The sequence below is a fragment of the Apodemus sylvaticus genome, chromosome 1 (genome assembly GCF_947179515.1).
Source record: "Apodemus sylvaticus chromosome 1, mApoSyl1.1, whole genome shotgun sequence".
Lineage (NCBI taxonomy): Eukaryota > Metazoa > Chordata > Mammalia > Rodentia > Muridae > Apodemus > Apodemus sylvaticus.
Window position 1 is genome coordinate 168,580,427 of NC_067472.1, and position 14,348 is coordinate 168,594,774.

The 14,348-nt window shown below is 53.3% G+C and overlaps 1 protein-coding gene across 1 annotated transcript in view; it reads right to left on the reverse strand.

Moving 5' to 3' along the window:
* Otog (otogelin) overlaps positions 1 to 14,348 on the reverse strand; it is a 65,823-nt gene that overhangs the window by 22,419 nt on the left and 29,056 nt on the right. Inside the window, exons 26-33 of the mRNA XM_052193023.1 lie at positions 13,242 to 13,358; positions 12,461 to 12,617; positions 8,380 to 8,406; positions 5,467 to 5,634; positions 3,966 to 4,244; positions 3,271 to 3,388; positions 2,283 to 2,362; positions 145 to 1,904 (exon numbers count right to left, since the gene is read on the reverse strand). Coding sequence (XP_052048983.1) covers positions 145 to 1,904; positions 2,283 to 2,362; positions 3,271 to 3,388; positions 3,966 to 4,244; positions 5,467 to 5,634; positions 8,380 to 8,406; positions 12,461 to 12,617; positions 13,242 to 13,358 — 2,706 coding nt within the window. The remainder of the gene's footprint in view (positions 1 to 144; positions 1,905 to 2,282; positions 2,363 to 3,270; positions 3,389 to 3,965; positions 4,245 to 5,466; positions 5,635 to 8,379; positions 8,407 to 12,460; positions 12,618 to 13,241; positions 13,359 to 14,348) is intronic.

Sequence of the window (14,348 nt, forward strand, 5' to 3'; positions counted from 1 at the left end):
TACCGCCATCTTGTAGCATAGAGTAAAAAGAACGGACAGGAACTGCAACAGGTGCAGCTTATGGTGATGGCTGCCCTAGAGGCAGTGAGAAAGCCAGATCTTGGGGACAATCCACAAAACAGAAGGACCGAACAAGTCACTCACCACACAGGTGGCAGACGTGTTCACCTTGGCCTCCATCGATCCCTCTGCTAGGCTCTGGGCTGGAGCCGAGCGCCCCGACTGCTCCGTGGTGGCCTGGCGCACTAGATCCTCTTGAACCTGGGGTCCTGCTGGGGTCCCATGGGCCTCTGCCAGCTGAGGCAGTAGAACCAGCGGGCCCTCCCGGGAGGCCGTCCCGGCTGACATTCGGCTTAGAGAATAAGTTGTGGGCACCAGTGGCACTGTGCCAGCCCGGGGCCCTTCAGCCTCAGTCATCAAGGGAGCAGCGGCATGGCTCCTCCCTGTGGGTGTGAGTTCTGTGGACCCACCCTGGACAGAGTCAGAGATGAGGGTGGGTGGAGACACCTTCTTAGATAGAAGGGCTGCTCTCTGGGTGGTGCTCTTTCGTGGGGCAACAGACACTGTGGGGGGCACCCCAGCCGTCACAGCTGAGGCACCATAGCTTGGCAACGTGGCTCCCAGAATCAGGTCTGGAGTCATATCTGTTACTTGGGGAGCCTTGGGGCTAGGTGAGTGTGCCTGTTCCTCCACAGCAGACATGGGTGGCACGGTCAGGCTGAGTGTCTGAGTGGGTGGGGTCACAGTCATGGCCATGGCCAAAGTCGTGGCCTGGTGCTGCGGTGGAGGGGTGGGAATATAGCCTTTGGAGCCAACTGTGGCCACTGGGGCAGATGTGCCCACCTTAGCCAAGGGCAGGCTGGTATCAGGAGGCAGGCCAGAGAGAAGGTGGGGTGGCCGAGTTGGCGCTAGAGAAGCCCCTAGCCCGGGAGCACCTGTGGAAGGGCTGTGGGCAGCCAGGACCCCCGGGGACAGAGCCGGAGGCCCGGGGGCTGTGGTGGGATGTTGGGCTGGGTAAGGCAGGTCAATGGGGGCTGAGCTTGGGAGTGGGGACACTGGCAACTCTGTAAGCTGGCTGGGCCCAGCTTCTCCCTGCTCTGTGGCTGACGCCGCCTCCAAGCCCTTGGTGACAAGGGGACGGGCAGGAGCCCTGTGTGCTGTGCTCACCACAGCCAGGGGCTGGCTGGAACGTGAAGTGTTCTGGGCCAGGACAGACAGGGATGTCACTGTCTGATTTGCCACCTTAGTTACTGCAGTTGACTGGTGGGATCCTGAGGAGGTGGGGGACCAGGACGTCGCTCCAGGGGAAGTCGTAGGTCTGGAAGAGAGGCCCCACAGCCAAGAGGGCTGCAGGGGTGTGGTTTTAACAGGAAAGGAGTCATGACTCGGGACTGTCACGGCTTTGGTCGTGAGTGGGAAGCGAGGTACAGGGAGTGACCGGGAAGCGACGGTGGTGTTGGGACTTCCCTCAAAGGTTACAGTCACTTTGGTCGTCTCTGTTGTGCCTGATATGATGCCAGATGTGGGAGTCTGCAGGGAACCGGGGAGGGAGGACGAGGACCCTGGGGGATGAGAAGTGGCGAGGAGGCTGGCAGCCCCTTCCTCTCTAGCTGTGGCCTCTGTGTGGCCAGCAGGAAGAAGGTTAGATGTTGTAAGCCCCAGCGGTGTCTGAAGCGTGGGTTGGGTGGATCCTGGAGATGACTCTGGGCCCTCAGTGGCAGCCATTGGTGGGTTTGGGGCTGAGGTGAGTGGGGCTACTGGAACAAGGGCGGGGCTGTGGGCGGAGGCTCCAGGGGGCTCCTGTGGAAGCTGCTGCTTGTCACTGGTGGTGGGTAGCACTTGACCAGGTGCCAGAGTATCATTGCCAAGGGCCTCCGTGGGACTCAGCAGGGCTGGCTCCACACCTGGGGCAGACGAGAGAAGGGGCTCAGAGAAAGGGCGACTGTCCCCTAGCTGTCCTCATGGGGCAGCGCTGAGGTACAGGGCTGGCGGACAGGTGCCCTAACTGATGGGACAAGCCCAGCCTCTGACGGCAGATAGCCAGAGAAACCAACAAGATGGACTCTGTCCAAAACAAGACCCCAAGCAAGACTTCCACAGCCCTTTTCCTTTCTCTGAAATGGGGACCAGAAAAAGAAAAGCCCAGAGCCATGAAGATCTTTCCTTCCAGGGCTCTGTACTGACTCTGCTGCTCCAGGATGTAGGACCCTGAGCAGAATTTCTCCGTAACACCCTAGAGACGTGAAGGAGTCTGAGGGAGAAAGGAGACCCCGGCCGCTTACAGTCTTCCAAGTAGACGCATCTCTGTGTGACTTCATCCAGGACCTTAGAAGTGGGACACACAGGGACACAGCCTTCTACCCTAAGGACAGAGCAGGGAGCTGGTTAGTGACCAGACCATGGTGCTGGGCCCCCTCTTGTACCCGGATAGAACTCAGGCCCCATCCTTCTGTCTGGCGTGTGTGTGTGTGTGTGTGTGTGTGTGTGTGTGTGGTATGTACACACTTATCATGCGTACGCTCACGTGAAGCTCTACAGACACCTTGTCACACGCGTGTACAATAGTGCCCATGTTTGTGAGCCTCGAACTCTTGCTTCCTGGCCAACAGAGAGACACGTGTGAACAACGCGTGGCCCTGTACACTCTTGACCCCAGGTTCAGGCACTCTGCACAGACCAATTCCCGCACGCCCTGCAAGCTCTTTCTAAGGCTGTAAAAAAGCTAAAACACAGACCCATTGCACACAGACATATACACCTATGTGGATGCCCACAAACACCAGTTTACACGCCCCTGGGATAGTCTCAACCACGCCCAACTGCATACTCACACAGGTGTATGAGTCTAGCCGTGCACAGCCCATGCCTAGTTAATACATACGAACACACCTTAAGCTATAGGCACACCGCACACCAGTATACAATGTGAATATATAATGTTATACAGGGAACACACATACTGCTGTGGTTGGAGTGTGAATGTCCCCCATAGATTAGCTGCTGTGCCCTTCCCCACAATGATGGACTGAGAGTCCTCTTTAAACTGCACCCCCAAACAAGCCTTCCCTGCCCCCTTAAGCTTCTCATGTATTCTGTCATGAGAGAAAATGGCTAAGACATATGTTACCCTGACACAGACACACTCCTATACCCACCTTAGTACACACCCCTGCACACACCCACGCTTGTGTCTGCATACACACGTGCTCCAAGGTGCGCTCAGACTATCTCAAAGACATTGACACCATGCCCACTACCACCTGGTCTCACCTGGGCACATCCTGGCAGCTGGCTGCCCGTGGGTCCCGGCAGGTTTGGAAGCAGGGGCTGGCACAGGCATCATAGTGCCACTCACAGATGGGGTAGGCAGCCCCCAGAGGTTTGGCATCTAGAAAGACAATCCCCTCCAAGTCTCTGGACTGAGACAGGCTGAACACCAGCGTCCAGAATTTTCCCAGCCCAGCCCATGCCTTCCCTGCCCTGTGCTGAGGGCTTGTGAGTACACCCAGGCCAACGAGTAAGAAGCGAGTCCAGCAGGCAGCATCCTTGAAGCCTGGGGGCGGGGTCTGGAAAGCCTGAGGAGATCCTGGTAGCTTCTCATCCCACCTGGCCCACCCCAGGGTGTACCTTAGACTCCTAGGGACAATATGTGCCCTCGGCAGGAAACAGAAGCTAGACGGGATGTGAGCCTCCAGCAGGCTCACGGTTCCTCTCGCTTCCACACAAGCTAATTTTACACTAGGAAAATGGCCTGGGTCTCAGCCCACCACTCTCTGACCTGCCTGATCCTCTGATCAGCCCACCTCCTGTTCCAGGAGTAAACCCCAGGGAGCTTCCCCTTTGCCAAAAGGCAAAGATTTCTGTCCTCAGGGAAGGGAAGAGGAGAGAGGGCAGGAAATGCAGCTGAGCGAGGCAGAGGCCCCAAACCTGAGTGATGAGGTCCCAAGGTCCCCACAGACCCTTACCCAGCAGCTGGAAGAGCGCACCACCACGAAACGCCTCCGTGTGTTCGTAGGGCCGCAGAGCCAGCGCGAGGCCTGACGGATGGAGGAAGGAGCCAGGCTTTGCCAGGGACTCCAGAGCCACCAGACCAGCCTGCCACGTCCCCCGGTGCAGGGAGAAGGAGGCATGCTGATGGAAGGCTTCACTGCCTTGCCACTTGGCCAGTCCTACGGAGCCATCGGCGGTGGTGTGCAGGAAGAAGTTGGGTCTGTTTGCTGCCTCCAGGGACACCACATCGGGGTCTGCAGAGCCACGGGTCAGCATGCAGAGAGAACAGATTTGGGGTGCAGCATGCCAGCGTGTGCTCTTGAGCTCAGTGCTCGAGGATGACAGCTTCCTGGGGACTACTGGACCCTGCCCCCCTGTCACTGCCCCTTTGAACTTCTTCCTTGTCCTCCATCTTCCCCTCCTGCTCAGCCGCCACCCTCTGGCCACGCTCTCTGTGGATGGAGGCGGGAGGTTACAGAAGGCCTCAGCTGCTGCTGTAGCCTGGCCTGTCTCTCCTTTTTCACCGTGGTGCTTGCTGTGCTTGGCACCAAACAGATAGGAATGGTCATTTTACAGGGTGACAGTTCGTTGGGCAGGGGAACAAGTGGATACGGGGGTGCCGAAAACTCAGCATACTCTTTTTTTTAAAGATTTATTTATTTATTTATCTATTTATTTATTTGTCTATTTATTTATTTATTATATGTAAGTACACTATAGCTGTCTTCAAACACTCCAGGGGAGGGCGCTAGATCTTATTACAGATGGTTGTGAGCCACCATATGGTTGCTGGGATTTGAACTCAGGACCTTCAGAAGAACAGTCAGTGCTCTTAACCACTGAGCCATCTCTCCAGCCCCCACTCAGCATACTCATAATATGTGATGTTCTCCATTTCTTCCTGTCACAGTCATCCCTTATCCCAGGAGGCCCAAGATGACCGACAGGCAGACCCCACATCTGACTCCAGGAGGCCCTAAGCGCCACCCCCACCCCTCACCCCTGCTGCCAGGCAGCCCCCACATCTGACTAAAGTGGTCTCTTGCCGTTGTGTGTCATAGGACCAGAACTCCTGCTGGACGGCGACTGAGTCCCTTAATGTCTCTGGTTCCTGCACTTGCCCCGTGCTTAAGACAGTGAAAGAGAGAAAGGAGGACAGAGGAAGGAGGAAAGGAAAAGGGAGGGGCAAAGAGAGGGGAATGGAGCAAGAAGGGGAGAGAAGCCAGAAGAGAAGGGACAGAGGACACAAAAGGAACGTAGTTGCCGCCCATAAATTTTTTTAGAACAATAGTCTCAGGGTGGGGAGACTGGGTCCTGTCCTAGGCAGTTTGGGGGTCACAGAGGTCAAGAAACTAGTCTGAACTAGAAGCAGCAAGTGGGGCTGGAGCCTCGTGGGTGGCTTCAGAGTCTCCCATATCCCCCATCAAAACCGCCTTTGCTGAGATGGCTGGACAGGAGCCAAAGGGTGGGCCTTACCGTGGGCCTTGGCCTTGTTCAGAGCAGCTGTCAGCAGGAAGCTCGAAATGTCCCCTGGCGCCAGATCCTCTGCCCTCACAAGGGCTATGTCACCGTCTACCGCCTTCATGGCCACAAGAGCACCGCCAGCCGCCACACTGGACAGCTGGTAGGGACCCTTACCTAGTGCTGGAGAGAGGAGTCTCTGTCACAAATGTCCCAACCCACGGGTCCCACCAATCAGAGGTTCACAAGAGACAGGGTGCTGGAGAGAGGCTCTTGATGCGATCCCAGACCGCAGGGACCTTAGTAGCTATGATGGGACAGGAGCCCCGGGCTAGCAGTCCCCAAGGAGACAGACCCTCCCTCTGTGCTTAAGCCATTGCACAGGGAGCCCATGACAGTCACCCCTGAAAGCATGGGCCATCACCATAGCAGTCACTGTTCTGTCAAGGTTGCCTTTGGGAAAATACAGTACACAGGCCTCTGCCCACCCCGTCCTGAGGGATGAGTCAGGAGCCCAGAGCTCAAAGTTAATATCTGGGTGTCTCATGCACAGGTCTCATTTGCGTTTGGGGGAGGTGGGATTGTGGGTAGAGGGGGGAAGGTGTGTGGGTGTCCCAGACATTTGTGACAGCTCTATAAATGATCTTCCTGCCTCTGCTGTGCTCCATAGGCGTCTGGGTCACTTTCCTAGCCGCTGTCCCCAGTGGTTTTCCTCATCCCCAAGAGCACAGCTTTAAGCCGGGCGGTGGTGACGCACGCCTGTAATCCCAGCAATTGGGAGGCAGAGGCAGGCGGATTTCTGAGTTCAAGGCCAGCCTGGTCTACAGAGTGAGTTCCAGGACAGCCAGGGCTACACAGAGAAACCCTGTCTCAGGAAAAAAAAAGAGCATGGCTTTACTTCAGGGCTCTGCCATGCTGGACCCCTGCTTTGCCCTCCACCTCACAAGGTGGGGCACCTGTCACATCAGAGTTCCTTCCTGCTTCACTGAAGGAGCCGCATGCCTGTCCTAGCTCATCTCTACCACACTGTCCCACTCCTCCCTCTGTGCCTGAAAGACACCTCCCCAGTCCCTGGAGACCAGCTGACGTGTCACCTCCTTAGAGCTGTTCTCCCTGCACACTCTTCTCCACACCCCACCAGCCCTAGGAGACACACCAGTCACAGCCCTGTGGTGTGGATCGGTACTGGGCTTCCCCAAGTGGATCCTTCTTCATTAGAAAGCAGACAGTATGCTGTGCTGATAAATGATGAGCAGCCAGCTCCCCACAACCAAACAAGCAAACAAGAAGCAGTGTGTCACATGGGCTAGTTTCAGTGGCGTGGACACACAAAGCAAAGCCAGTTTCAACCCATGTAGGGTTTAGAGTAGGCACACGCACGCGCACGCACATGCACACGCACACACGCACACGCGCACACGCGCACACACACACACACACACACACACACACACACGGTGCTGGGGTGCTCCCGTGTACCTCAGCCAGGGTCCTCTTTCCCAGAACCCCATGAGGCCTGCCTGGGCCACAGAAAATGCTGGGAGAAAAACCCGAGGCAGGGACTGGGCGAGTGGGAGGGAGGGTGGGTGGAGGATGCTAGAAACAGCTTGTCCTTTGCTGGTTCCTGACACCCCAAATGCCACAGAGGAGAGAACCGCTCAGAACTGTGCTGCTGAAATGTCTTGCCTGATGTCACAGGGACACTCCTGTCCCCAGGAATGCAGCTCTCCTCCCAGGTCATCCCTGTGGGCACTGAGGATCCGGGGCCATCAGCAGCCCCTTGGAGCTACCATTTGACAGGACCTGGCTGGTCCAGCCCTCATCTGCAGATCCTTAATCTTCTCCCTGTGTCCTTTCCACCAGGGACAAATGGCTAAGGGAGGCGCCTACTAACATATTGAAGCCGGTTCTCCCAGCATCCCTCAGTCCTCCTGTTACAGGTCCTCCTGCCTGGCATACCCTGGCATACCCAGCTGCTTCTCTGCTCTGTATAATCCTGCTATTTCAGTTACTGGTTCTTTTTTAGCCTTTTACCTTTTGGCCTCTTTGCTTCCTGGCCTCTTGGCTCCCCTCCCCCATCCTCCCCCTATGCCCTGGCTCAAGATCAGGTTCACTGTGGACTCTTGCAAACGCCTCTGATGTTTCCTGCCTACAACAAACTTCCTCTTCCCCCCGACCTAGCAGCAATCATTCTCTTCTTATTTCTTTTTTTCATTCAGTAGTCTTGCCTGGAAAGATGCCTCTTAAACCCAAATTGGCACCAAAATGTTCATGAAGCCTGTGTGCCCACACCTTCACAGGCCAGCTCCTGCAGGCTGTTGCTTGGAGGAGACCTAGGGGCCTGGAAGGGGCTTGATGCTAAAGAACTCTTCCGGCAGCCATCTTGCCACAGCCCATTCAACCTCTCATCGAATTGATTAAGTGGCTCTAATACTGGACACTAATCTTCCTTGGTCCCTAGCAATGACTTGTATTTTTATATTCATTACTAATCTAAATATTGGTGTGTATCTTAGTTCCCTGAACCCTTGGACATTTGAAGATTCATCTAGGTTTTCAACAAGTGTCCTTGGCGAAAGCAGTTTACACCTGCTTTTGACAACTCAGGTCTTCAGAGAATCTGGGTAACTTCCATGAGTTTGGTGTTGGACCCAATGAGGAAGGCTGTGGGCTGAACCCACTGATACCGATGGGTGTCTGCTGCCTGGCGAATCTACCCTGAATGATGGAACCCCTAAGAATGTCCCTGCCCTGGACCTCTCAGGGATGCTAGAGCAGCTGTGGATGTAGGCCTGGACACCTCTAAGCTCCACACCAGCAAGACTTTATCCCACAAGGACCCTTCCAGTGACATAGCTCAGCTTCTCCAGGGCAGTAGCTGGTGGGGAGGCCAGCACTGATGTGTCCCAAGGGCAGAACTTGGCTTACCTTTATTGAAGAAATCACAGTCGTATGCTAAAGAAGAAAGAAGAGAGATTTCCCATGAGCAGAGCACTCACACCCTTCATCAAGAACTAGGTCTGGCCTATTTCCAAAACTCTGAGATTGAGGGATGGACTTGGAAACCTATGTCTCTTTTGGTTGGGGGGGAGGGGTGTTTGTTTGTTTTGTTTTTTAAACAGAAATTTTCTGTATAGCCCTGGCTGTCCTGGAACTCACTTTGTAGACCAGGCTGGCCTGGAACTCAGAGTTCCACCTGCCTCTGTCTCCCGAGTGCTGGGGTTAAAGGGGAGTTGCCAACACCACCCAGAGACCCATATGTCTTTAAGGGGAGGAAATACAATGGTCCCTCCCTACACACTAGCTCAAGGCTCAAAGCCTGGCTTGGAGTAGCAGTTAGTAGAGTGATGAATGATGAATGAATGAATCAATGAATGAATGAATGTTGGACAGAAAAGTGTGTTCTGTGTGGCCATAAAGGTCCAGATTAGAATGAAAGGGTATGAGTAAGGCGCAGCCCTCACTCAGAACAGATAGAGTGCTTGCCTAGTTTGTTCAAGGTCCTGGATTCAGTCTCCAGCATTGCACTTTACGGAGTAGTGGGACACATCTATAATCACAGCACTTAGGAGGTGGAGGCAGAAATATCAAGTTCAGGGGCATCCTTGGCAATATAGGGAGTTTGAGGTAAGCCTGGGCTAGAGATCCTGTCTCAAAGGCAACAATAACAGAACTAAATGTAGACGCTCTGGTTGGATATGTTGCAGAAGAGCCCCCAGAGAATCAGTGCAAACATGAGATCGAATTTCCTCAGCCTTGGATAGAAGGGGACAAAGGAACTCCAGGACCCCAAGCGTCTCCAAAACCCCCTTTGGCCCCACCAAAGAAAGATCTCTTAGGAGGTAAAGCATGGACCCATCACGCCCTCTAGTGGATGGTTTGCATCTATTCTGTAGCATCTCTTACTGATCTTCAGTCCACAATGGGGGAGCTGTGGGGCCTTGTTAGACTATGCCAAGCAAGAACACGCAAGGCTAGCAGAAGCCAGCTGGGTGCACCTGGGGAAAGGCTGAGGACAGACTTGCCTCACACACAGGGGTGTGGTGTGAAGAAGTCACCAGCTCCTCTTCAGACCCTAAACTCACAATCAACACATTTGGCAGTGCCCCCTTTCCTTCTTGCAAGGTCATTAAAGGATCAGGAGATAAAGCCAGGCGTAGTATACATGCTTTCAATCCCAGCAGAGACAAGAGGATCTCTGTGGGTTGGGGGCCATCCTGGTCTATATAATAAGCTCCAGGACAGCTAGGGCTAAAGGAATTGGCTTTCACGAGGCTACGGGCAAACATGTGTTTGTCCTCCGTGTTGATACGGAGTGTTGAACAATAAGACTCTAAGATGGGCCTGGGGGGTAGGACCTGCATAAGGAGAGAGTTCAACCCAGTGCAAGGACACAGAGGCAAACGGATCTCTGGGCCAACCAGCCTAGTGGCTAAACACTGATGCAACAAAACACTTTTGCAAAGACGTCTGTCCCCTATCTGTCCAACCTTAGACTCACGTTACTTGCTATTGATCTGGACACCACTCATTTTAATGTATCTGTCAGCCAAGGACTTTTCTTATTTATTGTGTGTGCGGCAGGGGAATTCATGTGCCATGGCACGTGGAGGTCAGAGAGCATCTTCTTCCATCATGTGGGTCCTGGGGACGAACTCAGGTTGTCAGGGTTGGCAGCAAGCCCCTTCACCTGCTGAGCCAAATCACTGTCCCAGGAGTATTGACTTTAAAATAGCTTGTGTAATATTTCTCACTTCTACCCTCCTTGCCTCCACTTCTTATAAGCTCATAGTCCAGTATGATCCATGTATTCTCATTATGAGATTTTAATAGTCACTAAAATCCTTATTAATCTTTGGAGAAATTGTTTCTTTTTTTTTATTTAGGCCAATATCTAATTCTACTTTAATGTGACATTCTAAACACATCAAAATGAATACAAAAGGTTCATAATAAATACATATCAAAACATTAAAATCACCAGTAATGGGGTCCCACTGAGTCATCATGGGGCTTAGACACAGGGGAAACTGATAACACAGACCTTTTGTTTTTCTCTGTGTAGCCCTGGGTGTCCTGCAACTCACTCTGTAGACCAGGCTGGCCTAGAACTCACAGAGATCCTCCTGCCTCTGCCTCCCAAGTGCTGAGATTAAAGGCATGTGCTGCCAGCATCTTTGATATTCGTTCACTAACAATGTTTTTGCAGCAATTTTTAGTTTTTCAAGATACCGCGTTAAACTGCTGTTGAGTTGGATCCCTGGGTTTTCCGGCATCCCTGTAAGTGCACAGTCCCGGCAAGCACTTCACCCTAGTCATGGTAGATCCTCCAGAAATGTGCGAATGCCTCTCCATCCTGAAGGGTGGTTATCAGAGGTAAGGAGAGAGGAGACCCCACCAGGATCCAGCATCTACACTGAAGGGTGTCAAGGAGGAGCAGGCAGGAAAACAAAGGAACCCAAGGGAGAATGTTCCTCCACCTTCTCCATGAGGTCCCCCTGCCTGGAGCCAGCACCCCTGTGCATAATAACAGTGTTGCACAGCACCAAGCCAGAGCTACGAGCTTTTCATCACTGAGTGTTCTTGGGCATCTACGAGGTGGGGACTTAGCTTTACTCCTGTGCTATGCAGAGGGAGCGAACCCCAGCCCCAGGCTGGCAGAACTGGCATCTGGACCAGATCATCTTCCCTTGTTGACCATGGGCACTCGCCACTGACCCCAGACTGAGGCCAGGAAAGCCCTCTATGGGATATTGGAATCTAAGGGAAATGATCAACTAATTTAAGCTTCTTTACATTTTTTAAAAGATTTATTTATTGTTAGATGTGAATACACTATAGCTGTCTTCAGACACACCGGAAGAGGGTGTCAGATCTCATTATGGATGGTTGTGAGCCACCATGTGGTTGCTGGAATTTGAACTCAGGACCTTTGGAAGAGCAGTCAGTGTTCTTAACCACTGAGCCATCTCACTAGCCTCCTTCTTTGCATTTTATTCCCCCCCCCTTTTCTTAACCTTATCATGTTTTATGATATACATTTATACTCCCAATAGTATAGTATACGCATATATTTGTCTATGTGTGTGTGCATGCAAATGTGTGTGAGCATGCATGTTCACTCATGTGTACACTCAGAATACTTTCATCTCACAGAGGCAACTACAGACCCCTGCTTTGAGCATGCAGGACCTCCCCAGCGAGGCCAAAGGAGGGCGTCTACGCTACGCTCCTTGTCCTGTCTGAGTTTGCAGTAAGCCAGTGAGAGCCTGCTGATTCCTAGTTTTCAGATGATAGAAAGTGAGCCTCAGAGAAGCTGGGCAGCTTGTTTGAGGTCACACAGCATGCAGAGCCGGTTCACTCTGGAGTGCAGGGCATGCGACTCTGTTAGCAATGAGGTTGAGGACACAGGCCTGCACCAGCCTCTTTAGAAGTGAGCTCCAGCAACCCTACTGTCCTGAGTGGCCTTGGACATGGTGTGCATTTCTCTCTCTCTCTCTCTCTCTCTCTCTCTCTCTGTCACTCTCTCTCTGTCACTCTCTCTCATTCTCTCTCACTCTCCCTCTTCCTCTCTCTCTGTCTCTCTCTGTCTCTGTCTCTCTGACTCTGTCTCTATTTGTCTCTATCTCTGCCTCTCTGTCTCTCTGTCTCTCTCTGTCTCCATCTCTCTATCTCTATCTGTCTCTATCTCTGCCTCTCTGTCTCTTTCTCTCTCTGACTCTGTCTCTATTTGTCCCTTTCTCTGCCTCTCTGTCTCTCTCTGTCTCTGCCTCTCTCTGTCTCTCTCTGTCTCTGCCTCTCTCTGTCTCTATTTCTGTCTCTCTCTGTCTCTGTCTCTCTCTGTCTCTCTCTTTCTCTCTCTGTCTCTCTGACTCTGTCTCTGCCTTTATCTCTGTCTCTGTCTCTCTCTCTCTCCTTTCTCTGCCACGGGCTCACCAATAGCAACACAGGAATATACCCCAAGTGTGTGCATCCCACTGGGTCTCCCGGGGCAGTGTGGAACACTCACGGCAGATGCGGGGCGTCCGCCAGTCAATGGGCACCCCGTGCTGGCAGCACTGGTGGGCATAGGCTGCCACGCTGGCACAGAAGCACTCACAGTCGCCACCCCGGCTGCAGCCACATGTGTCCGTCAAGCAGTTTGAGTAAAACCAAGTGACGTCAACCTAGGAAGGCCAGAGGATTCTGAATGTCAAGTCTGCATCTTCTCTTGTGACAGCACAACATAAAGATGCTCTCTGGTAGGGTGAGCTGTCCACATGGGACGAGGGATATGGGAAGAGGTAGCCAGCTCCGAAAGCACTGGCAGATACCCACTTCCTGAAGTGCATCCTGAGCCCAGGACGCTGGACCCAGGGAACTAGAGAAGCACTAAAGAACAGACAGAGTGGGACCTGCCCAGACAGGCTGGGGACAGCAAAGGCCAGTGAGTCTGCAATGGTCTCTGAAGCCCTGGAGGAGGCATGCGGAGCTGAGCCCCACTTGCCATCTCCATGGGGGACCTGGAAAAGGCAGAGGAGCAGCAGGGAGTCCCCCGCCCACTCTGCAAGCAGCAGAACTTCCTCATAAGCAGGGAGAGCCAGGCAGAGAGCACAGAGGCGTGGCTAGTAGTCCCTGGGCATCAGGGACTCAGGAAAGGCTCCTCTGAGCAGAGCAGAGTCAGGAGAATGTCAGAGAAGAGATGGGTCTCCCCTCTTTTAAGAGGGTCTTTGAGCAGATGGGGTCCTGGGAAGGTCGGATGGACTTAGGAGGGGCCAAGGTGGGTCCACTTACCACAGGGAGGCACTCACCACTGGGTGGCAGGTCTCAAACACCTCACTGAGCAGAATACCACACTCCTTCCTGGCAAAGGGCTCTCGGAGAGGATTCAGGACACACGTGTCCCTGGGATCAGGGGTCTCTGGGCACTGAAGGATAAAGGAAGGGCTGTGCCTAGGGCACTGAGCACCGAGGATCTCCCTATCCCTCAAGTGCCTGTGCCTGGTCACAGAGAGGCCCTGAAACCTCCTGCTTGCTACCCACATCCTTGTTTAAGCCCCTCCCCCTGAGGAGTGGGAGGAGCCGAGGAGTGGGAGGAGCCTCGGACTTGCTTCCAACCAAGAGAGCACACCGAAGGATCAGAACACACCAAGTTCTGAGTCTGTGGCCACGGGATTGTGTCTGATGAAGTTTGCGAGCGCCCCACCCCCACTAGTGTCTCCCCCTTACTGCCTGTGCATGAGGAGGCAGGGTGTCACATTGGGAACTGTTGCAGAATATTTGATCACACTGTGAACCCCAAGATTGTGTAACTTACTAGACAAAATAAAAACGTTTCCAGTTGTGGTATGGCTCAGTCCTGGCACACACCTTTACTCCAAGAACTTTCTGCGTGTTGTAAACAGGATTAAGTCAACCACAGGTCAAGGGGCAGAGAAAGCAACCAGTAGACAGGAAGTGAACATAGGGGGAAAACAGAGTAAGAGGGAGCCAGGGGGACAGGTAGAGAGGTGCACAGGAAGTAGAAGAGGGGACACCGAATTTGAAGGGTTTTTGAGAAGGTATGGAGAAGGAGAACTTCCTTTTGGGATGTTGGTTGGTCAGCTGGGTCTCTCTCTCTCTCTCTCTCTCTCTCTCTCTCTCTCTCTCTCTCTCTCTCTCTTGTAAAATCAAATGCTTGAGATTTTACTAAAAGCATCAAGGAACCCCACATGACAGGAAGTACAGGTGGTCTCTAAAAGCTGTGGGTAGGCTCTGGTTGACAGCTACTGAAAGCCAAAGCACTCGGGCCTACAGATCCTGGAGTGGAAATTACCACAGCTGCCCATGTATGGATGCTCTGAGTCCCAGCCCTGGCTGCCCCTCTTTCCTGCAGCCTGTAGGGCCAGAGTGGAGACCCCAGCCTCATGTTCTGATTC